The sequence below is a fragment of the Schistocerca nitens genome, chromosome 1 (genome assembly GCF_023898315.1).
Source record: "Schistocerca nitens isolate TAMUIC-IGC-003100 chromosome 1, iqSchNite1.1, whole genome shotgun sequence".
In the NCBI taxonomy this organism is placed as follows: Eukaryota; Metazoa; Arthropoda; class Insecta; order Orthoptera; family Acrididae; genus Schistocerca; species Schistocerca nitens.
In genome coordinates, this window is record NC_064614.1 from 407,777,887 (window position 1) to 407,803,716 (window position 25,830).

A 25,830-nucleotide genomic window follows, 5' to 3' on the forward strand; every position below is an offset into this window, starting at 1 on the left:
TGTGTGTGTGTGTGTGTGTGTGTGTGTGTGGTCCATTTTTGACAAAGGCCTTGCTGGTCAAAAGCTTAACCTGCAATACTTGTGCAGCCTCACACCTCCAACTATGATGACCAACTACATCAAAAGGAGAGACATTCATGGAATTACCAACCTCAGTTACCAGTGCGTCACCAACATTTACTCTGCTTACAATGACTGTACTGTGTTTACTCTCTTCTTACATCCCTTATTTCATCCATCATTTTCTGACTTTTTTGTGATCAGTATTTACATGTCCAGCCTTATTTTACATTTCAAACTTTTTTTCCTCCTATTGTTTCTTTCTTTCCTTTACTGCTGCCCATTTTTATATTTCTGTTCTGTTATTTCTTTCCAAATGACTCATAAGTGAACATATTTGCTTCATCAAACTTCTTTGATTTTCAGATCCTACACGTTGCTACCATTTCATTCATTCATTTCATTATTGTCTACACTTCTGTCATACTTTCGTATTTCATCTCTGAAATCGGAAACACATTTTCGTCTCTTGCTGGGCAAGGAACCTCTGCTTTTGGGAGCTAATATGTGGGGTAAAGTACCCAAATTACGTACCCTTAAGATGTTCTGCCAGTACCTAAAATCTTATAAGGAGTAATAATGTGGGAAATTCATGAAATAATCTTGAGATATTAGGAAACAGGTTTTATAATCATTAGATTATAAGAAATGAATACAAAACAATTATTAATCAAAATCAAACACAGTAGCAATTTAAATTTTTTATAAAAGTATTCCTTATTTTGCCTCCATATATCATCTTAGTACCTTCAAATACAGAGAAAAACACTAAAAAATTATAGCATAAATCACTGATCCACAAAAAAAAAAAAAAAAAAAAAAATATGAGAAATTCCTCTTCTTAGGCATGGATGTGCAGACTTCATGACACCAGTAAAATGGCAAGAACATTGAAGCCATACCTCTCTTTGGTATCACTTGAAAATGGTTTACCGCACATAGGACATTCTACATCCTCATCAGAATCCTCATCATGTGTTGATACATAGGGGATGTCTGATTCATTCAGTGAATCTTTTTCCAAGTCCTCCTTTTTTGAAGATGTGTCAATACTGGTGACTGTCCAATCCTCTTTTTCAACATTTCTTCAGGAGAATGAGAAGATTTGATATAGTCTTTCAGTGTGCCTCTGTGTACATTGAAGGTTTTTGATGCAGTTTTGTAACCCATCTTCTTTGCTGTTATAACATTTACTGCTTCAACCATTGCTTTATGTTTCCAGTCTTTGCATTTTCCCATTGAAATATGCACAATAAATGAATAAACTACATCAGCTATAATTAGGTCCTAACAGATTTACAAAATGAAAGCTGTTCCAAATTTCAAAATTAGGACCCTTAAAGGGGACAAAATTAGATTAAATGTTCCTTTAAAACATTGTTGCTGATTCCAACAAAACCAAAAGAAAGACTATAATGCCACTAGACAGTGTTAAAAAAAGAGAAAACAGACTATACATAGGTAATAATACACTCTAAAATTACATAACATGATACTTAAATATAATATTTTTGAACATCTATGGTGCTGCACTGAACTGCACATTTCAAAACAAAATCACCTCTTTTACAAAGCTGTCACTAGATATCAATGATACTGCTGCCACCTCTAACAACTCTACCACAACAAAGGTCAAAATTTTAATAACGATTGTGGTGTTGCTCACACTGCTAAATACTGCATTTTGGGCAACATCAGTCATATTATGTGGCAGGTGTCATTAGAGCACAGTTAATAGTCATTTCATGTAATAATAAAAAAAACTAGGCACTCATCTTTTTGTGTTTCCCACGCTGGTCTCGTCGTAAAATCATGGCTCAATCGTTGAAAATCTAGGTGGTTATGATTCCAAGCTCAGATGCAAAGAGGCCTAGGTTTTATTCTGCTATATTCAAAAGTTTTGTAGATGCGCTTCACAAACCATTCTTGAAGATTACTCTTTTGTTGAAATCATCTTCCTCACAGTCACTGTTAAAGTTCACATTTTATAAGCGGACTACAATACGCGTCTTTCCAACATTACGTCCAAGATGTCCAACTCTCTAACAACTTAACAACTAACTAATAATCGCTTACGCGCCCAAAACTCATAGTTATAAGTACATCAAAGATCATAGTGACAAAAGAAAGAATACACATAAGAATAATATATTGGAATATAAACATATCGATGTATCACAAATGAAATCAAATCTGAATGTTGTCTCAGAAATATGTCAACTACTTTGCAGAAAAATAGTAGAATATTACTGGTATCGAGAGGTCCAGGTGAGGTACCATAATGGTTACGTAATTCAAGTACCATTACACACCTGACTAATACTATGTGTGCTAGTATTTCCTACATTCACCACCAAATTGCAGCAGTTCATTGATGAGAAAAGCCAAGGAACAAAAATAGATATAGGGACAAATTATGGTGCATTTACCCTATGCACCATTCCATATGTGCCTGTATGAGCAGTCATTTGGTACGCGGATAATTTTTACATCTTTATTAGCTCCATTATAGTTTTTACAAAAATATTTTTTGTTCATTGCTATCGTAGCTAAATCCAATGGATCCACCAAGAATCAGAACAGCTTCTTTCACCTTGAGTATAAATAATTTGTGTTTTTCTTGTGTTGCTCTCAGGGCAACAATTCTGTGTTCAGTTTACGACTGGAAGATGTCTCTGGAGCCTTTGATGTTGAGCCAAAATCAGCAACTGGATCCACTCCTGTAAGCATCCGAGTTTCCAATGGCTCACTGGATTACGAAAATCCAAATCAGAGGAAATTTATACTGCTGGTTAGTAGCAAATGCATTGAAGTTGCATCTTTTTTATTAATATATATTTTTAAACAGCAAACAAGCTACAAATTAAGAAATGTGAATGCAGCATATCTTAACTATTGAAACATGGAATATAAATCTCATGAACCTCATAATTAAATTTTTCATTTTGCTGATCACAACAAATACTTGAAAACTATTCTGCTGATTATTTAGAACAATGTGTACATCTCAGCTCAATAAACAATTGTGAATAACTCTGACCATAATGACAGGTAACCTCACAGGTATCACTTAAACATTTTTTTTTTCAATGCAGGTGATAGCTGAGGAGCAGCTTACTAACCCCAGACTCTCTTCGACTGCGACTGTCACTGTAACTATCACAGATGCTAATGACAATGACCCAACATTCGATCGTGAATCTTATACTGCATCTGTGTCTGAGACGAGTTCACCGGGCACTGTGGTCACAACTATTACAGCAAAGGACAGAGATAGTGGGCAGTTTGGTGAAAATGGCATTATTTATCAGCTGGATGGTACAGGGGCAGACAAGTAAGATATTTTATCATTTAATGAATTATTTATTAAAGTTGAAATAAATAAAAGAGAATTCAATAAGTTATCAAAAAAATACTGTGATATGAATCCCACATATATTTTTCTGTAAAAATAAATTATTCATTCATCCACTGTGCATTCCCAAGCTGATTATCTAATTGAAGCAAAATATCTGTAACACTATAATCAACTGTATTACAGTGAAGACAATACATTTGTACAATAAGAAGAAAAAGGTCTCTGTAATGAACTTGAGACAGAGCAAAAGTTTGGGTTATTTAGGGAAACCAAAGAAAATCTACATCTGTACAGTTGGATAGATAAGAAAATCTACTCACCAAGTGGCAGCAGGAGAACACACTACAAAAAAAGGTTTTACATATGCAAGCTTTCTGAGCCAGTGGCTCCTTCTTCTGGCAGAAGGGTCAAAGGGGGATGAACAGGGGCAGAGGAAAAGGACTGAAGAGGCTTAAGAAAAGGAGAAGGGTTATGAAACATCACCCAGAACCCTGAGTCAGGGGAGATTTACTAGGCAAAATGAGAAGATTTTCTTCTCATCCTGTACAGTAAGTTTTCCCTGACCCAGAATTCTGGGTGCCTCTTTCCAAACTCTGTCCTTTCTCCTAAGCCTCTCCAGTCCTTTTCCTTCATTCCTCTTCTGTCCCCTTCAACCCTTCCTCCAGAAGAAGGAGCCATTGGCTCCAAAAGATTGCAACGCAAAACCTTTTTATTGTATGTGTGTTCTCCTGCTGCTGCATGGTGAGCAGATTTTTTATGTATCCAATGACATTATATTGTTAAAAATTGATGTTTTTCATCACTATACATCTGTATAATGTAAATTGGCTGACTGCTAGAGGGGGATTTGCGGTGCAAAGGAAGTGAGGCCATCTCCCACTGTTACCAACAACTGCCTCCCACAGTGTGATGTGCTTCATACTTCTGCAAAAGCAGAAGTCACGCTGGGAGGCAAAGATTGCTTAACTGTTATTTGTAATCAAAACTAAATTATCTTATGTACTAACATGTTTAACCTTCTAACCATAGGCAATTTTCCAGTTTTGTGTACAAAAGGCATTTCTATTGGATAATTAGAATAATTGTAAGGACAGAATTGTAGGAATTTAACAAGAAAACCAAAACAAACATTGGAGTTGATTTTTAATTCACATGTAATATAATTCACATTCAACATTATGAAAGAAGAATGAACATATTGATAAAATTTCTCATTATCATATCAGACTATGTTCAGCGAGTCAAAAATGGATTCATTCAAAATGCATCTCGAGTTCTGCCGCAGTAAGTGCAAAATGTGACTGTGGTGTAATTGGCTGTTGTTTGCGATCGATGTGCTTATCAAAACAAGATACTGTGCGAGAAGAAAACGTTGTTTCCACATTAGAACAGGATTTATTGTACGCTAAAGAGTATATACATAATTTGGAAACAGTGATTAGTGATCTCAAACAAAAACAAAAAGTGGAAAACGAGCCTTTTCTTAGGCCTAAAATAAACAGGCGTGTGAAACAAAGTGGAAATCGTTTCGAACTAAAAACAAGGAATAAATATGAGCTGCTAGACACGTATGAAGAGACGAACAACCAGGGACATAAGAGAAATGAATACACGTCTCTAGGGCATACTCTGAAGAGTGAAGAAAACACTAAATTTTCGCAAAATGGTTCACGAAGTGAGAGTAAGGGCGATGTTTACATTTTTTCAGCTAGCCACGGAAGAGGCTTAGCAGGTAAAATGGCCACTATGCAAAATAAACGAAAAGTAAGTGGAACCACCAAGCCTGGGGCTCCTCTACGAGAAGTGCTAAAAAACTGTGAAACATCAGTAACAAAAGGTTCGAAATGTGTCATTATTGGAGGAGGTAACGACGTTTATAGAAACGAAAGTGTCAATGCAACAAGGGCTCTATGTGAAACCTTAGGGAAAATTACACATTCAGATGTATATGTTGTAAGCATTCCACAAAGACACGACTTGATGGAAGCTTCATGCGTAAATAAAGAAATTATTCGAACAAATAGAAAATTTAGAAAGATCTGTAGCAGTTTCGCCAATGTAACATTTATTGATGCAACAAGCTCTCAGAGAGATCATTTTACAAAGCATGGGTTGCACAGAAACAATTTTGGTAAAACAATTCTGTGCAAAGAAATATTAGAAAAAATTGACAAACCACAAGAACAGATACATCCACCCATAACACTGCCAGTGAAGGAAGAAAAGGAAGAGTCACCACTTTGCCCTATAAAGGAAAAATCAGTGTTATTACCAGCAGAAGAACCAGTGTTGTCACCTCCAGAAGAAGAAGTTGTGACACCACCAGCTGAAGAAGAAGTACCACCTTCAGAGATCCTGCAGCCAAGATATGGGAGAGGAGAGAGAAGAAAGAAACAGCTAAAGGACCAGGATTTTGTATACAATGAAGCCAGCAGCAGCCGACCAATTCACAAGAGGCAACCACCTGCGAGAAGTCAGGATTTTTGTTGGCCCCAGATCAGCAACAGCACACCATAACAGACATGGGGATCAACAATCTGACAAGCACACCACTCATAGGTAATGTAAAAAATATAAACTGTGATTCAAAGTCAAACTGTATCCAGATAAACAAAAAGGGAGATAATATGCTGACATTACTTCAAGTTAATATTTGTTGTATTAGAAATAAGATGTTAGAATTGGAACATTTCTGTAAGATTAAGAATGTTGATGTAATATGTGTATGTGAGCATCGGTTAGTTGCAAATGAGGTAGATATGTTTGTACCTCAAGGATACGTCACTGCAGACATAATGTGCAGAAAGCAGAGGCGAAATGGTGGGGCTGGGATCTTTATCAGAGATAATTTCAACTTTACAAAAATAGATGTATCATCTTACTGTACAGAGTTAGATGCAGAATTTAGTTGTATAAAAATGACTGATGAAAATCTAATAATTGTAAGCCTATACAGATCTCCCAATGGCAACATTGATACATTTTTTGAAAGATTTGAACTACTGGTTAGAAAAATACTAATGCATAAAACAAAGATTGCCATATGTGGTGATCTTAATATAGAAATGGTAAACACAAGTAATGAGCCCTCAAGAACTTTTCTTAATTTATTAAGGTCCCTTAATCTGTACTGTACCATCCAGTGTCCAACACGTAAAAATTCATGCATAGACAATATTATTGTGAATTTTCCCCGTGGCAGCTACACTGTTAGCCTTGCAAATGGGTGCTTTGCAGACCACGACCCATTGCTTCTCAATCTCTTTAGTAAGCAACCAAATTCCACTAGTGTGCACAATATGACATGGATAAGAAGACAAAAAGAAGAATACATTATGTCATTTATTCGTATACTAGAGGATGCAAGTTGGGACTTTGTCTATAAGTGTTCATCTGAGAAGTCTGATGTTGAAACTACCTTTGAAAACTTCCTTAAAAATTATACAGAATTATGGTATTCATGCTCACCACTAATTAAAACCAACTCTTCTGGAACATATAAAAATAAAAAGCTGGAATGGTACACAGACGAACTGGTCCAGATAAGAAAAAACATGCTCGTACTATACACAGCATATAAAAATGCATGTAAACAAAGATCAGAGCAGGAGGGCACCTTTTATGCAGCATACCAAAAATGTAAAAAATTCTACAAACTTAAGCTGATACAGACAAAAAAAGCTACTTATGAAGGGTACATAGAAGGTGCAACAAACAAGTGCAAGGCAGCATGGCAGATTGTAGCACAAGAAAATCCCACACGTCACACACATGAAACTCAGCTCACTCCAAGGGAACTAAATGACTACTTCATTAGCTCAATTAAAGAAATTGAAAGTAAGATAGAAAAAACAGATACATCTGCAAGCGATTTACTTAATGCCCTTCCACCAGTAGATCATGTCTTTAACTGGTATAGTATCACACCTGCTCAGATTAAAAGAACAGTCACAAAATTTTCAAATTCTAAAAGTATGGACTGCTACTGGCTCTCCAATTACATAGTAAAAAAAACTGTAGACTCGATCGCTAAACCATTGGCATTCATATTTAATAAATGTTTGCAGTCAGGAGTGTTTCCCGACTCCCTCAAAATTTCCAAAGTTATTCCAGTGTTTAAAAAGGGTGACAAACATCTTCCTAAAAGTTATCGCCCAATCTCAATTGTGCCAATATTTTCTAAAGTATTTGAGTCACTTATGTACACTCAATTAAGTAGCTATTTTGAGACACACAACCTTTTGAGCAATAGTCAGTTCGGATTCCGACAGGGCAGAAATACCACTGCGGCCATCCTGGAAATTGTTGACCAGACATTAACAGCCTTTGAAGACCGGAATATGGTGTCACTTGTCTTGTGTGATCTGAGCAAAGCTTTTGACTGCATTCCCTTTGGCACCCTGGTTGCTAAACTAGAATTTTATGGTGTATGTAACCCAGCATTAGCAGTAATAGAGTCATATCTTCATAATAGAAGACAGTTTGTCTCAGTTAAAAATAATTACTCCCCTGTAGCAGCAGTTAGTACTGGTGTACCACAGGGCTCGGTTCTGGGACCCTTCTTCTTCATCATAGCCATCAATGACCTACCTCATCACATAAATAGTACTACCATATGCTATGCAGATGACACAACCCTCCTCACCTCACATCAGAACATCTCAGCTTTGGACAATAACACACAGGAATCACTCAAATCAGCCATCCACTGGTTCACATCCAATAAATTACTGTGTAACTCAGAGAAAACACAACAGCTTCTCTTAGGGTTACCCAAAACCATAGAAAACAAAACTGTAAAACTATTAGGAATGCATATTGATTCCAAACTTAACTGGGAAGAACACGTAAATCAGGTTTGCAAAAAGCTTTCAAGAGTCTCCTATCTCCTTTGGAAACTTAGGGACATGATTAGCATGGACTTTCTGAGAACAATGTACTGTGGACTCTTCCAGTCACATATTACATATGGCCTTCTCATATGGGGGCACAGCTCTCACAGTAACAAAATTTTGTTGATGCAGAAAAGAATGCTGTGCATAATGTGTAAAGTCGGTCCCACGGAGCACTGTCGTCCTCTCTTTATAAGGCTAAGACTGTTGACCATTGTAAACTTGTATATTTATATCTGTGTGTTACACATTAAAAACAATGGTATGGAAGGTGTTGTCAGGGAAGAAATTCATAACTACAACACTAGAAGGAAGGCAGATTATGATATACCAAGACACAGACTAACAAAAAGTAGTAACTCACACAAAGTGAATACCTTAAAAATATTCAACAAACTACCGCAATCTGCTCGGGACATGCCCACAAAAATTCTTAAACAAAATTTGTACAATTGGTTATCTGACAATCCATTTTATTCTATGCAAGAATATTATGATCTGAGTAGCACAGAGATAAACCTGTAATTGCATAATTAACTTAATTAACTACTATATATACTGTTACAAAATATTTCATATCTAATACCTTTGTATTTCAACTGTGTTAGGTAACTACTTTATTTGCCAGTGTTATGATGTGTTACGTAACTACTGTGTTTGCTACTACAATGTAACTCATTTTTGGTACCTTTGTATGTATCTGAAACAAGAATATGTATTAAGCATTGTAGTCACCTGCTTAAGGTTTATGTTATTTGTAAGTTACTCATATGCTAATTATATCTATGCCTTATATATAGTGTCTGGAATATTAATATTATTTTATGTACTGACGAAGCCTATTTCATCTTGCATGATCAATGGCTAATAAAGAATCTTGAATTTTGAATCTTGAATCTTGTTTTGGTGCCAATAAGGTCAGTGAATGACTGGACAAATGATTTAGATCCACTTACTGACCTTACATAGGACCAAAACTGCTCCATACTTTTCATCTGATAGATGGGCAAAATTTTAATTTCAAATTCATTGAAACCTTCTCACATTGCACTCTTCATGTGCATTTTGGCTTCATTCAGCTTTTGTTTGTCAACTAGGTTCAAAAACGGCTCTGAGCACTATGGGACTTAACTTCTGAGGTCATCAGTCCCCTAGAACTTAGAACTGCTTAAACCTAACTAACCTAAGGACATCACACACATCCATGCCCGAGGCAGGATTCGAACCCGCGACCGTAGCGGTCGCACGGTTCCAGACTGTAGCGCCTAGAACCGCTCGGCCACACCGGCCGGCATGTCAACTAGGCTTTGACTTTGTTTAAATATGTGAGGAAGCTCTCTTTGCCTTCATAGCAACTTTGTGACGTAGTTATTGAATCACAACACATCTTTCCTGTCCTTCACAACACACACTGGTCTAAAGCATATTTATAGTACAAAGCTTTTGAATTTTATCCATTTTGCTCCACATCTTGTTCCTTGGTGCTGACTTCAATGTTGACTGGCCAGATACTGTGCAGTTAGTTTCCTTTCATTCTTCTGAAGCAAAAATATTTGCCCTTCCTTTCTCAATGTAACACATGTTGTCATTCATTCTGCAACTAGCCTATGATCACAAATGCACTTGTCTACAGGAACTTACATAGAACTTACAGGTGTAATATTAAGATGGTACGCTCATGAGTTCATATTCTAACCATCTGCCCAAAGTAGTTTTCAGAACACTTGTCACACGAGTTCCTGCCTATGATACCTGTTTTAATTACATGACTCTACCATTATATTGCTAGAAACTTGAAGTCGTGCGCTATTGCAAGAGCATGATCAGGAAACTTATGATATTCTCCAATGCACTGTGAAGAGCACTGCTGCTGTTTTTCTGAGTAGGTGATCCATAAAATCATCAAATACCCATGTTTAATCCATCTTTGATGCTTATCTTTATCCAAACTGTTCCACATTCATAATCTCTAATAACTTTGCTATGTATTATTGAGTTCTTTTGTGTCAATAAATATGCTGCCGACAATTTACGTCTAGCATACACTTGTGATATACAGAGTGGTCCATTGATCGTGTCCGGGCCAAATATCTCACGAAATAAGCATCAAACAAAAAAACTACAAAGAACGAAACTTGTCTAGCTTGAAGGTGGAAACCAGATGGCGCTATGGTTGGCCCACTAGGTCAAATGAATCTCAACTGCGTTTTTTAAAATAGGAACCCCCATTTTTTATTACATATTTGTGCAGAACGTAAAGAAATATGAATGTTTTAGTTGGACCACTTTTTTTGCTTTGTGAGAGATGGCACTGTTATAGTCACAAACATATGGCCCACAATTTTAGATGAATAGTTGGTAACAGGTGGTTTTTTTAAATTAAAATACAGAACGTAGGTGCGTTTTAACATTTTATTTCGGTTGTTCCAATGTGATACCTGTACCTTTGTGAACTTATCATTTCTGAGAATGCATGCTGTTACAGCGTGATTACCTGTAAATACCACATTAATGCAATAAATGCTCAAAATGATATCCGTCAACCTCAATGCATTTGGCAATACATGTAATGACATTCCTCTCAACAGCGAGTAGTTCGCCTTCCGTTATGTTCGCACATGCATTGACAATGCGCTGATGCGTGTTGTCAGGCGTTGTCGGTGGATCACAATAGCAAATATCCTTCAACTTTCCCCACAGAAAGAAATCCGGGGATGTCAGATCCGGTGAACGTGCGGCCATGGTATGGTGCTGTGACGACAAATCCACCTGTCATGAAATATGCTATTCAATACCGCTTCAACCGCACGCGAGCTATGTGCCGGACATCCATCATTTTGGAAGTACATCGCCATTCTGTCATGCAGTGAAACATCGCTAGAACATTACGCAGGAAATCAGCATACATTGCACCATTTAGATTGCCATCGATAAAATGGGGGCCAATTATCCTTCATCCCATAATGCCGCATCATACATTAACCCGCCAAGGTCACTGATGTTCCACTTGTCACAGCCATCAAGGAATTTTCCGTTGCCCAATAGTGCATCATATTATGCCGGTTTACGTTACCGCTGTTGGTGAATGACCCTTCGTCGCTAAATAGAACACGTGCAAAAAATCTGTCATCGTCTCGTAATTTCTCTTGTGCCCAGTGGCAGAACTGTACACGATGTTCAAAGTCGTCACCATGCAATTCCTGGTGCATATAAATATGGTACGGGTGCAATTGATGTTGATGTAGCATTCTCAATACCGACGTTTTTGAGATTCCTGATTCTCGCGCAATTTGACTGCTACTGATTTGCAGATTAGCCATGACAGCAGCTAAAACACGTACTTGGGCATCATCATTTGTTGCAGGTCGTGGTTGATGTTTCACATGTGGCTGAACACTTCCTGTTTCCTTAAATAATGTAACTATCCAGCGAACGGTCCGGACACTTGGATGATGTCGTCCAGGATACCAAGCAGCATACATAGCACACACCCGTTGGGCATTTTGATCACAGTAGCCATACATCAACACGATATCGACCTTTGTCCGCAGTTGGTAAATGGTCCATTTTAACACGGGTAATGTATCATGAAGCAAATACCATCCGCACTGGTGGAATGTTACGTGATACCACGTACTTATACGTTTGTGACTATTACAGCGCCATATATCACAAAGCGAAAAAAGTGGTCCAACTAAAACATTCATATATCTTTACGTACTGCATGATTATATAATAAAAAATGGGGGCTTCTATTTAAAAAAACACAGTTGATATCCGTTTGCCCTATGGCAGCACCATCTAGCGGTACTATGTGAAAAAAGAATTTTCATTGAACAGATCAATGAATTTAAACTATTTCAAATTCAATTACAGTGGGTACTTGGTTAACTTGACTGACTTGTTGTATGTCATTCGGATAGTTGAAAATCCAAATAATTGAATGTGTAAAGAAAAGCAATTTTTGTACTGTTAACTCAAGAAAGATAACCTATGCTACCAGCATATAGTTATCTCTTAGATACATTGTCATATGGTTATCTTTCTAGGGTTAATACACAGTGTTAGGTGTTTATTAAAAACAAAAAAAGCAAATTAAACTTATGAAAATCAACAAAATTAATGTTTGTTAAGAGAGTGTAGAGACACATTTTCATACAAAAGTACACATTGTCTTAAAACTAATAAACTACTGCAGCCTTAATCATGAACTACCTAACAAAGGTCGCATCAGATAGTCACTGTAGTTTAATTTTGTTTAAAATATTTGATAATTGTCATTTGACATAAACAGTTTTTTCTCTTCATTGCTGCTACAAAAGAATTCATTTTAACCATAGTAAACTCATGGTATCAAACTCTGTTTGTTTTCAGGGCTTGAAATGTTTTCATGTAAGATGGTATTACATCATTTTCTACATCTACGTTTTCTTCTGTCTCATCTTCTTGCATTTCCTGCTGTTCATTTGCCTGCAATATGTTTTCAGCAACTTTGTCAACAGACATGATCTGGAAACCTTGATCGTTACTGTCATAAGTGAGCCACTCTTTCATATCAGTGGCATCACATTCCTGGCATATTTGTATGTTTGCAATTAGTCATTGATATCCACCAAAACAGAATCATTATTGAACTTTTGTGTTCCCATTAAAGTGTTCTGTTGCAAGCTTTGTTCAAAGTCTTCCTTTCAGTCAAATCCTATGCATCTACACGGATGTAACAACTCTCCTTTAAACATACACAACATGGTGCAGCCATTGGCAACAGTCTAACTCAAAAAGCCGGCATGTGTGGCCGAGCGGTTCTAGATGCTTCAGTCTGGAACCGCGCGACCGCTACAGTTGTAGGTTCGAATCCTGCCTCGGGCATGGATGTGTGTGATGTCCCTAGGTTAGTTAGGTTTAGGTAGTTCTAAGTTCTAGGGGACTGATGACCTCAGAAGTTAAGTCCCATAGTGCTCAGAGCCATAACTCAAAAAATAATGAAATGCATGCTGCCTAATCCAAACAATAATGAAACATGCAGTGCTTAACTCAAACAATAATGAAATGCATGGAGCAGACATGGACTAGACTACAAAAATATTTGACTGTGGTTGACAATCCAGATAACCAAGAATCTGTGTAATTGAAGTCTGGATAATTGAGTCTCCACTGTATGTGTAATATTTCTACGATCTCTAATTCTGTGTGTTATGCCCGTCTTTGTTTCTGGGTATGTATACTTAATGAACTTACTGACATCTCTTAACCATGATTGACTATGTTGGCTGTGTCAAAAAAGCTGTCATCGTCGAGACCAAGGCCATCTGACTTCTTTCAATATAGATATGCCCATCAGCCATTGCACTGTAGCTCCTCTTAGAGTGAATAATTAATACTGTGCTACCTGACTAGTCATTTCCTCTATGTAATGTGTTCCTGACTTACAGGAGGGAGGGACTCTACAGTTATGTATCAATACTGGAGGTCAGGAAATCACATCCAAAATCAACATAGAATCACCTGAGCCTCTAGTTTCCATTTTCTATTCAGTTCTAAATGAGATGATTGTGATCCGTTCTGGATGGTGCAAACAATAAGCCATGCCTCTATCCCACGTGTGATGCTAGCTATCTTCAGTAATTTTAACTACTATTTGTAGGAATTAAGACTGCATCTCTGATGAGACCTCCCAGAAGACATATTGAGCTCACATTGGACTTCTCTCCAGACCCATTACAATAACACATTAAAAACTGAAAAAATAAATGCACAACTTCCAAAAGTATCAGGTACTGTAGACATTAAGACATTATATTCTCTGTAATTTTTTTGTTATTTGGTTGTCTGAGGACATTTGATACTCCCGACTTACTTCTCCTTGTATCATTTGTGTTTTATCTGTTTGCAAAATAGCTGAAAGTGATGCTGTTCTATAAGTTAGACTGATTACATTTGATTTAAACATGATCTAACAAGAAGTGATGTTATTAATATTTCCTACCCTAACTTATTTTTTAATATATTTTCTGAAAGCTATAATCAGAAGTGAAAACAATGTTGGTGTTACTAACACAGTGATGTTATTGATCAGCAGTCATTCCTGTGCCTTAAAAGCATACTGCAAGATCAAGAAAAGACTACTAGCAATGAAATATTTATATTCCTTTCCATGGTCATGCGTCACTTTATTAGTAGCAGATAAAAAATTGAACAAATCACATTTAACCATTTACCCAAGAGGGAGGAGGAATTATACCAAATTCTATTTCCCAGGGGGGCTCCATTTCCTTCCTAACAAAGCTCCTAATGAGCAACACATCCACCTTCTGTGCTTTCTCAGACTTGGGATGAAATTCAACTACTGTCCCAATAGACGAGGGATCCCATGCTGTCTCAGATGAATTTTCAACACAGGGCAGCAACTTGAACCTGGTATACTAAGGTATAAGAGGGTGGCCTTGTCACTTGTTACTGCATTCACATTCATCCCAGAGTCACATAATCCCAACACTATTCACAAATCATCCTGAAGTGAGCAAAAACTGTTGTGTATTGGAAGACACAATGACAGTAGGGTTTCTAAGGGACTCTATTGGCACCAGAGGCTTCACGTCTGTTACTGTTTGGGTACCTTCACCTCACTGCATCTTGGGGCAGCAGCCTGAAGCCTATTGATCACGTTCAGTGCAGCTTCTAGTTGTGTGACTGTGGCCAGTTCAGTTTGTATCTGCACATATAAAGTGTTGTAACTTGGGCACACAACACAACCAAGTATGTTAGTACAACTTTATTAGACCATAACATACACTGAACACAATAAGATGTCCGCAGTTCGTGGTCTTGCGGTAGCATTCTTGCTTTCCATGCGCGGGGTCCCGGGTTCGATTCCCAGTGGGGTCAGGTATTTTCTCTGCCTCGTGATGACTGGGTGTTGTGTGTTCTTCATCATCATTTCATCATCATTGACTCGCAGGTCGCCGAAGTGGCGTCAACTAAAAAGTACTTGCAATACGGTGGCCGAACTTCCCCACACGGGGCCTCCCGGCCGACATTGCCGTACGATCATTTCATTTCAACGCAATAAGATAAGGCAAATGTATTCAAGCAGTAATAACATGATAACCAAGCATGAGGATAGTGCAGCAGGGTTTGAATAGGCACTAGCCCGTGGCGGGCTCTATTGGAAATTCACAGTTTAGCTCTTTCACAGTGCACTCTTGTGAATGACTACACACTGCTAAAGCACACAGCTTTCAAGTGTGCATACATTGCCTCATTCCTCTTCCCTTTGGGAACAGCTCAGATTTGTAAGATTTCGACAGCATCTTCATCCACGTGGTTCTGACTGAGATGACATGCTGATAAAGGGGTATATGGCAGGAAGTACTTTGGGCATGGGCAGTTTTGCAAGCCACTGGCGGTGGTTGTGCCCTGCAGTTGGTGGCTGAGACAGAGAAGGTGGCTCCAGTGTGGACAGCAACTACAACAGTATTGGTTGCAGTATTGGAGAAGTTGTACCAGGTTCATCCACTGGTGACAGGGACCCCTCAAATGTTGTGGCAGGGACACAGCCAAATCCGGTGATCCATCAAGCGACGAAAACTGGCATGTTGATGTCGGTGTCCTGGGTAGGGTCGTCTGGTCGGCCACACGCAGGTGCAACTGTTCGTATCATGTGCACAGAAGCCCTCCTCCATACAGACATCACAGAGACAGAGCTGTAGCAATGGGAAATGGTGGCAGTAATCCATTTTGGGAGAAGACCAAACCAGTGTGTCCAAACAGCCACCCCAGGCCAGGAACGGGATGATGGCTACACAGGTTGGTGCCCCGGCTGGGCCCCTGAGATGCAGGAGCTTCCAGGGTTGATGCCCGTGGAGCAGTTCAGTGGGGCTGTTGTTGCCAAATGGTGTGAACCGATAGGAAGATAGAAATTGATCCAACATTGGATGGGGACCAAGTCATACACTTTTGCATCTGCGTTTTGGATGTTCTAACTAACCTTTTGGTCTCACCATTGAACTGGAAGTTGTGAATCCCGTGTGCCTTTCAGAAGGAGGCAAATTACTCCAAGACAAACTCAGGGCCTTTATCAGAGACCAGCGTTGCCAAAAGTCCCTCAATGGAAATTTTTTTTGACAGGGCTGCTGCAGTGACAGAGGCTGAAGTCGACAGGCAGCGAACAACGTGTGGGAACCGAGAGAATGCATCAGTTATTATTAGCCAGTATGCATTAAGGAAAGGTCCAGTGAAATTGATGTGGAGATGATCCCAGGCCTGTGAAGGTTGTGGCCACAGAGAGAACATTGCCCGCAGGGCAGCTTGTTGCAATGCTCATTGAGAACATGCCATAACCAAATGAGTCATGTCACTGTTCAAACCAGGCCAAAACCATGACGGTGGGTTGACACCGTGGTGTGTGACACTCCCCAGTTATAAGCATGCAGCAGTTGCAAGATCTCTGAACGCAGAGCTGAGGGAATCACTAGGCGAGGAGCTGAATAGTCTGTATCGAGGTGTAGAACACCACCAGTGACAGAGAAATGATGCCAAATCACATATTAGTTATGGAGAGATCGGCTGCCTGTGATGGAGGTGCCTCAGGCCAGTCATGTTGAATGCAATGTATCCATAAAATCAGATTGGTAGGACTAGGCTGCATGACCTGAGGACTAGCAATTGGAAAACCATTGACAGTTTGTTGAGCACGTTCATCAAAGTGGAATCAAATTAACTCCTACCAATCAAAAACTTGGTCTAGACTGGCCAGAAGAGGGGAGATTGCATCAGCATTCACATGTTTAGCCATGGGGCAGAAGTAAATCTCTTAGTTGTACCTACAGAGGAACAGTGCTCACTGTTGAAGGCAATGTGCTGCTTTGTCTGGTAATGACACTGAGGGGTTAAACAGTGATACTAATGGTTTGTGGTCCATGATGAGATGGAATTTTACACTGTACAGGAAAACATGAAACTTCTTTAAGGCATAAACAATGGTGAAGGCTTCTTTCTCTATTTGTGAACATCTAGTGTGAGTTGCTAACACTAAATGTTTACTCGGTTGGTAGATTATGAGGCAAGGTGCGTATTGCAACATAGACTTCTGTCTGGAAAGTGCCATTTCACATGCCTACGACCAGTGGAAAGATATCTCATTATGCAGCAAGACATGTAACAGTTTTGCAACTGGCAAAAACTGATGATAATAAGCAATCTTACCTAAAGAAACCTGGAGTTCCTTGACCGCCTTAAGATGTGGAAGAGCCACAATGGCAGAAACATTCTGATGAGGGGTTTGATACCAACAGTAGAAACCTCGAACCCAAGATAAACAATAGATGGCTGAAATAAGTAGCACTTTTCCAAATTTCGTGTTAACCTGGTGGCCTGTAACATCAAAAAGAGCGTAATTAAGTTGTTGAAATGTTCAGCAGTGGAGGAGTCGGAGATCACAATATCATCAAGATAGTTGTCAAAGCCAGGCACAAACCTTGTAAATTGTTTCAGAAACTGTTGAAAAATTTCTGGGATGCTGGCTACATCAAATGGTAACCACAAGTATTGATACAAGCCACAAAACATGTTAACAACCAAGAGCTGTTGAGAGTCAGCATCAATTGGAAGTCGCAAATATGCATAAGAGAGTTGATTTTGGTAAAACATTGACCACGAGCGATCTTAGCAAAGAGTTCATCAGGGTGCAACAAGGGATATGTGCCAATGATTGAACATTGACAGAAACTTTGAAATCGCTGCAAAGGCATAGCCACCCTGAAGGCTTCTTGACAATGACTTAGGGGTTAACCCATTCACTGGATGCAATCAGCTGGACAACCCCAGATGCCATAAAGTGTTCAAGCTCTGCTTTGACTTGGTCACAGAACGCCGTTTGCAATGGGCAACCCCCCCCCCAAAAAAAAAAAAAAAAAAAAAAAAAAAAAAAAAAAAAAAAAAAAAAAAAAAAAAAAAAAGAGTCTAGCCAAAGGTTTCATGGTGATATGGGCTTTGAGATTATTGGCGCAACCCAAACTCGCAGAAAACAGTATGGAAAATTCAGAGCATAAAGAGTCGAGTTGTGTATAAGGCACTTGATCAGAGATGAGGTTAATTTCATCAGAAATAGTAAATGCAAAAAAGGTTAAGGACATCAGAACCAAACAAATTTTCGGTGTGGCATTGTTCGCCACCAGAAAAGTCGGCAGATAAACCACAGATTTATGTGACTGGAGCCAAGAAACTATGTAATATAAGGGGCATTCAAAAAGAAATGAACCGTAAGCATAATTACAGAAACCAGTTCCTGTATGTTAGAAGTATTGACCCTGGCTGTTGAGACACTTCTCTGACTGTGATACAAGGTGGTGAATGGTTGTCTCATAAAATTCCCGGGGCTGCAATGTTAACCAGTTCCGCACATACAGCTGGACATCACCATCCACACGAGTGCAGGAAAGGTTATGCTGACATTCTTCTTTGACCAAGATGGCCCCCTTCTGATTCACTTCCAGCAGAATGGGACAACAGTGAATGCCCAGCATTACTCACAAACCTTGACCACCCTTCGCAAAGCGGTTAAATCAAAACGACCAGGCAATTTCAGCTGTGGGGTCATTATACTCCACAACAATGCAAAGCCTCATACACAGTTGTGGCACTACTGCAGAAATTCAAATGGGAGGTTCTTGGCCACCCTCCATGCAGTATGGACCTCTCTCCCTGTGATTACACCATTTTTGATCCCCTTACAAATGTTCTGAGGGACAAACAATTCACCTCGCACGACAATGTCCAGCTGTACATGCAGAATTGGTTAACATCGCAGCCCCTGGAATTTTATGAGACAGCCCTTCACCGCCTTGTGTCACAGTGGGACAGGTGTCTCAACAGCAAGGGTCAGTACTTCTAACATACAGGTATTGGTTTCTGTAATTATGCCTCCAACTCATTTGTTTTTGAATGCCCCTATATCGGAATGTTGTGTTTATCGTACAACTAATGTACATGATGCTGACACTAAAGGGGGAGAACCCACGTCCATTTATGTTTGCAGATTGAGTGGTGACATAGCAGCACTGTTGTTGACTTACATGTGCAAAACATTCTGATAAACCTTGACATCAATAAATAGCTTATTGCATGCAATGAAGATTGCTGATAAACATTTGACATCCATTTCAGTATCTGCAACAGGCTGTTGGAATTTTGCATTACAAACAGGAGCAATGTGGCCTGTCTTGTTGCACTGGCAGCAAATGCCCCACAACTTAGGACAATCCAGCCTATCATGAGTGACAAAACACGACAGACAAGAGGGAACTGTGGAGTGCTTGCATTGTAGTTCGTTACCAGGTTTACTGTGCTGCTGCTGCTGTGGCCATGGCTGCCACAGTGGGTTGGTCCAGCTGCCATGATGTTCTGCTCACACGTGGACCACTGCCACCATATCGTCCCCCTGCGAACCACCCGACAAATGGTGGGGGGAAGGGGGTTAACTTCTGCAACCTCACATCACAATTCAATTTGAATATCTGCAGCCCTCAAAACCTCAAACAATTGTGCAATAGTCAGAATGTCAGAGAGAGAGAGGGGTTATCACATTGAAGGGCTTGCTCACGAACCTCACGGTTGGGGGCCAACCGCGTGATTACATCACTAACCATTTGGTCAGCATATGAGCCCTTATGTACATCAGTGAAAAAGTGACAATGACAGCTTAAACCTTGAAGCTCATTTGTCCAAGTATTAGAGCAATTTTCTAGTTTCTTGTGACATCAATAGAACTGAACTCGAGCGACAGTGATGTGAGTCCATTTACCGTAATATTTTGAAAGAAGGTTGCATACATTATCAAAAGAGAGTGAAGATGGATCCTGGAGGGTGGCCAGTTGGCAAAGGAGTTGATACATGCAATCAAGACAAAAAGAAAGCAAGGCATAAGATAACATCAGTCAGTCCAAATGCATGAAAGTGCTGCCGCAACCATTTTTCATAGGCTTCCCATTCTTCGACAGATTCACTGTAAGTCAGAAACAGTGGAGGATAAAGAACCAGGGTAGTGAAAGGCTAAACAAGACGTGCAAGGGGTGACGCGGCAGGCAGCATAGATTGAGAAGGATGCAAACCGGCCAAAATAGAGGCAGGTGTTTGCAATACATGGGTTTGATTTTCTTGCATTGTGGCAAACACCTCCTGCTATTGACTGAGATGCTGCAACACAGCAGTAAGAACCCCTTAATAATCAACCAGCCAGCATAAAAACTCATCAGTAACACCATCAGACAATATAGATGCAATGGAGGACCAACCAGAGACTGAAAAAGTGCAAAGGGAGCAATCCCACGTTTGTCATCACTTGTGTTGTAAGTTGGGCACACAACACAACCAACAATGTTAGTACAACTTCATTGGACTGTGGCATGTATGCCAGTCACCATAACATACACTGAACGCAATGAAATAAGGCAAATGCATGCAAACAATAATAACACAATAACTGAGAGTGTGAATGTAGCACGGCAGGGTTTAAATAGGCACTCACCCTTGGTGGGGTCTATTGGAAGTTCGCAGTATTGCCTTTCATGGCACACTCTCATGGATAACAACACACTGCTAACACAAACGGCTTTCAAGTGTGTATGCATTACTTCACCAAGCATAGTGCCCTATCAGTTTCCTATTACATCAAATTATATAAACGCATGAAACAGTGAGAGTCTAATAGAGAAAGTACAAGCAGACATCATGAAGAGGTCAAATTATCTAACTGTGCTACTTTAGGTAGCAGATACATATAAAACTAGCTCTAGAATCTACAGTACAAAGTGAACTTACACAACACTAATGATTGCAAAATACGCACACTCAAACTTCAAAATTAATACTACTACCAAAACCAAGTAAATAAATAGTTACTCTTCACTTATTTCAGAAGCAAGCTACTAAATTAAATGATGTTTATGAAATAGGTACTGCTGCTGTTCCAACAACCTCCTCTTTACACTATGACTACCCAAATCTGCATGACCAAATGAGAATTTGAATTCCACTCCTGCTTGTGAGTCAAGTGCCTTAAGCACCGAGCCACCTCCTCCTGTCAAAATGCTAGTGTTCACTTGATTTGAATATTTGCATGCAAGGTATACTGATAGAGACCCATCATCATGCCAGTGGCCACCAAAAGACATGACAATATCATTTTTTTGACTGCTGTTTCTCTAGAATTATGGATATACTTTAAATGAATCAACTTCCAGACCTTTCTCTTCTTTCTTGTTTTCATGATTATGTGTAGCTTTTCAGTGCAGTATCTTATTTGGTATGCCCAGTCAAATTGCAAATCTTAATTCCATGTCTAGATTGCATCCAAAATTGGAACAACCCACCTATTTTCAGGTTTGACTTTTTAATCATTAGTATGTGACATGAGGTAACAGCTCTTATTCTGTATGCCTATATATGTGCCAATACTGTGGCTATTTACATAGGCTTGAGAATTCTGTTTCAGTCTGTCATTGTTTTCTGCAGCAGTATGTTGTTGTTGTGGTCTTCAGTCCTGAGACTGGTTTGATGCAGCTCTCCATGCTACTCTATCCTGTGCAAGCTTCTTCATCTCCCAGTACCTACTGCAACCTACATCATTCTGAATCTGCTTAGTGTATTGATCTCTTGGTCTCCCTCTACGATTTTTACCTTCCACGCTGCCCTCCAATGCTAAATTTGTGATCCCTTGATGCCTCAAAACATGTCCTACCAACCGATCCCTTCTTCTAGTCAAGTTGTGCCACAAACTTCTCTTCTCCCCAATCCTATTCAATACCTCCTCATTAGTTACGTGATCCACCCACCTTATCTTCAGCACCACATTTCGAAAGCTTCTATTCTCTTCTTGTCCAAACTGGTTATCGTCCACGTTTCACTTCCATACATGGCTACACTCCATACAAATACTTTCAGAAACGACTTCCTGACACTTAAATCTATACTCGATGTTAACAAATTTCTCTTCTTCAGAAACGATTTCCTTGCCATTGCCAGTCTACATTTTATATCCTCCCTACTTCGACCATCATCAGTTATTTTGCTCCCCAAATAGCAAAACTCCTTTACTACTTTAAGTGTCTCATTTCCTAATCTAATCCCCTCAGCATCACCCGATTTAATTTGACTACATTCCATTATCCTCGTTTTGCTTTTGTTGATGTTCATCTTATATCCTCCTTTCAAGACACTGTCCATTCCGTTCAACTGCTCTTCCAAGTCCTTTGCTGTCTCTAACAGAATTACAATGTCATCGGCGAACCTCAAAGTTTTTACTTCTTCTCCATGAATTTTAATACCTACTCCGAAGTTTTCTTTTGTTTCCTTTACTGCTTGCTCAATATACAGATTGAATAACATCGGGGAGAGGCTACAACCCTGTCTCACTCCTTTCCCAACCACTGCTTCCCTTTCATGCCCCTCGACTCTTATAACTGCCATCTGGTTTCTGTACAAATTGTAAATAGCCTTTCGCTCCCTGTATTTTACCCCTGCCACCTTCAGAATTTGAAAGAGAGTATTCCAGTTAACGTTGTCAAAAGCTTTCTCTAAGTCTACAAATGCCAGAAACGTAGGTTTGCCTTTTCTTAATCTTTCTTCTAAGATAAGTCGTAAGGTTAGTATTGCCTCACGTGTTCCAACATTTCTACGGAATCCAAACTGATCTTCCCCGAGGTCCGCTTCTACCAGTTTTTCCATTCGTCTGTAAAGAATTCGCGTTAGTATTTTGCAGCTGTGACTTATTAAACTGATAGTTCGGTAATTTTCACATCTGTCAACACCTGCTTTCTTTGGTATTGGAATTATTATATTCTTCTTGAAGTCTGTGGGTATTTCGCCTGTCTCATACATCTTGCTCACCAGATGGTAGAGTTTTGTCATGACTGGCTCTCCCAAGGCCATCAGTAGTTCTAATGGAATGTCGTCTACTCCCGGGGCCTTGTTTCGACTCAGGTCTTTCAGTGCTCTGTCAAACTCTTCACGCAGTATCTTATCTCCCATTTCATCTTCATCTACATCCTCTTGCATTTCCATAATATTGTCCTCAAGTACATCGCCCTTGTATAAACCCTCTATATACTCCTTCCACCTTTCTGCCTTCCCTTCTTTGCTTAGAACTGGGTTGCCATCTGAGCTCTTGATATTCATACAAATGGTTCTCTTCACTCCAAAGGTCTCTTTAATTTTCCTGTAGGCAGTATCTATCTTACCCCTAGTGAGACAAGCCTCTACATCCTTACATTTGTCCTCTAGCCATCCCTGCTTAGCCATTTTGCACTTCCTGTCGATCTCATTTTTGAGACGTTTGTATTCCCTTTTGCCTGCTTCATTTACTGCATTTTTATATTTTCTCCTTTCATCAATTAAATTCAATATTTCTTCTGTTACCCAAGGATTTCTATTAGCCCTCGTCTTTTTACCTACTTGATCCTCTGCTGCCTTCACTACTTCATCCCTCAGAGCTACCCATTCTTCTTCTACTGTATTTCTTTCCCCCATTCCTGTCAATTGTTCCCTTATGCTCTCCCTGAAACTCTCTACAACCTCTGGTTCTTTCAGTTTATCCAGGTCCCATCTCCTTAAATTCCCACCTTTTTGTAGTTTCTTCAGTTTCAATCTGCAGTTCATAACCAATAGATTGTGGTCAGAATCCACATCTGCCCCTGGAAATGTCTTACAATTTAAAACCTGGTTCCTAAATCTCTGTCTTACCATTATATAATCTATCTGATACCTATTAGTATCTCCAGGATTCTTCCAGGTATACAACCTTCTTTTATGATTCTTGAACCAAGTGTTAGCTATGATTAAGTTATGCTGTGTGCAAAATTCTACAAGGCGGCTTCCTCTTTCATTTCTTCCCCCCAATCCATATTCACCTACTATGTTTCCTTCTCTCCCTTTTCCTACTGACGAATTCCAGTCACCCATGACTATTAAATTTTCGTCTCCCTTCACTACCTGAATAATTTCTTTTATCTCGTCATACATTTCATCAATTTCTTCATCATCTGCAGAGCTAGTTGGCATATAAACTTGTACTACTGTAGTAGGCATGGGCTTTGTGTCTATCTTGGCCACAATAATGCGTTCACTATGCTGTTTGTAGTAGCTAACCCGCACTCCTATTTTTTTATTCATTATTAAACCTACTCCTGCATTACCTCTATTTGATTTTGTATTTATAACCCTGTAATCACCTGACCAAAAGTCTTGTTCCTCCTGCCACCGAACTTCACTAATTCCCACTATATCTAACTTTAACCTATCCATTTCCCTTTTTAAATTTTCTAACCTACCTGCCCGATTAAGGGATCTGACATTCCACGCTCCGATCCGTAGAATGCCAGTTTTCTTTCTCCTGATAACGACGTCCTCTTGAGTAGTCCCCGCCCGGAGATCCGAATGGGGGACTATTTTACCTCCGGAATATTTTACCCAAGAGGACGCCATCATCATTTAATCATACAGTAAAGCTGCATGTCCTCGGGAAAAATTACGGCTGTAGTTTCCCCTTGCTTTCAGCCGTTCACAGTACCAGCACAGCAAGGCCGTTTTGGTTAATGTTACAAGGCCAGATCAGTCAATCATCCAGACTGTTGCCCCTGCAGCAAGTGTGTATTCAGCAGGACAGCCAAAAAGACTCAAAGTGTTTTGAAGGATAATTAAACTCTTTAACATTTATTACATTTAGGTTCTTAGAGATGGAGCATTAGCTGAGTTCGTTATGTATGAGTGAGGAAATTTGTAATGTACTGAAGGAACACTTTGGATATTTACTTGATGAAAATTGTTTAGAGAAATCACAAGAAACTTAAGTGAAGATTAGAAGATACTCACTCATGAATGTGAATCCACTTTCACTGTATCAGCACTACCTCACTTTTAGAGTTGTACTCTACTGAAACTATTGTTCAGTGGTTTTGGTACAGTATGTAAAAGACATAGTAAATGTTAGGATTACTAGTAGTATTGCTAATGAAAGAATGTAAATGTGTGAGAGAGAAACTGGGAGCTGATATTGCAATTAATATTTCAGAACACAACATCCACAGTAGAATACGACACACTGTAAGGAATTTCAGTACAAAAATGTGGAAAATTTTTGTTCTCTCCTAAAGGGTGAAAGTTGGAAATATGTAATGACTGTAATGATACCAATGAGAAATATGATAAGTTTATGGCTACATTCAGACATGTTTTTAAAATGGCCTTTCCCAAGAAAATAGCTGCTTTAAATTCTACTCAAAAAACAAACAAGTGGATTACAAAAGGGATAAGGATATCATGTCAAAACAAAAGGAGATTGTATGAGTACTCCAAGCAAAATACTAATCCTTACTTTATTACATATTTCAAAAGACACAAAAGAATACTAACACGAGTTATTTCAAAAGCAAAAAAACTAAGAAATGACAAAATATTGTAATTCAAAGAATAAAACTAAAGCAACCTGGCAAATTATAAGGAAAGAATGGGAACCAGGCCAGTTAACCA

At 39.1% G+C, this 25,830-nt stretch overlaps 1 protein-coding gene across 1 annotated transcript in view; it reads left to right on the top strand.

Annotated features, from left to right (window-relative positions):
- LOC126249607 (cadherin-87A) overlaps positions 1-25,830 on the top strand; it is a 782,263-nt gene that overhangs the window by 569,321 nt on the left and 187,112 nt on the right. The window contains exons 12-13 of the mRNA XM_049951276.1: positions 2,696-2,851; positions 3,156-3,394. Coding sequence (XP_049807233.1) covers positions 2,696-2,851; positions 3,156-3,394 — 395 coding nt within the window. The remainder of the gene's footprint in view (positions 1-2,695; positions 2,852-3,155; positions 3,395-25,830) is intronic.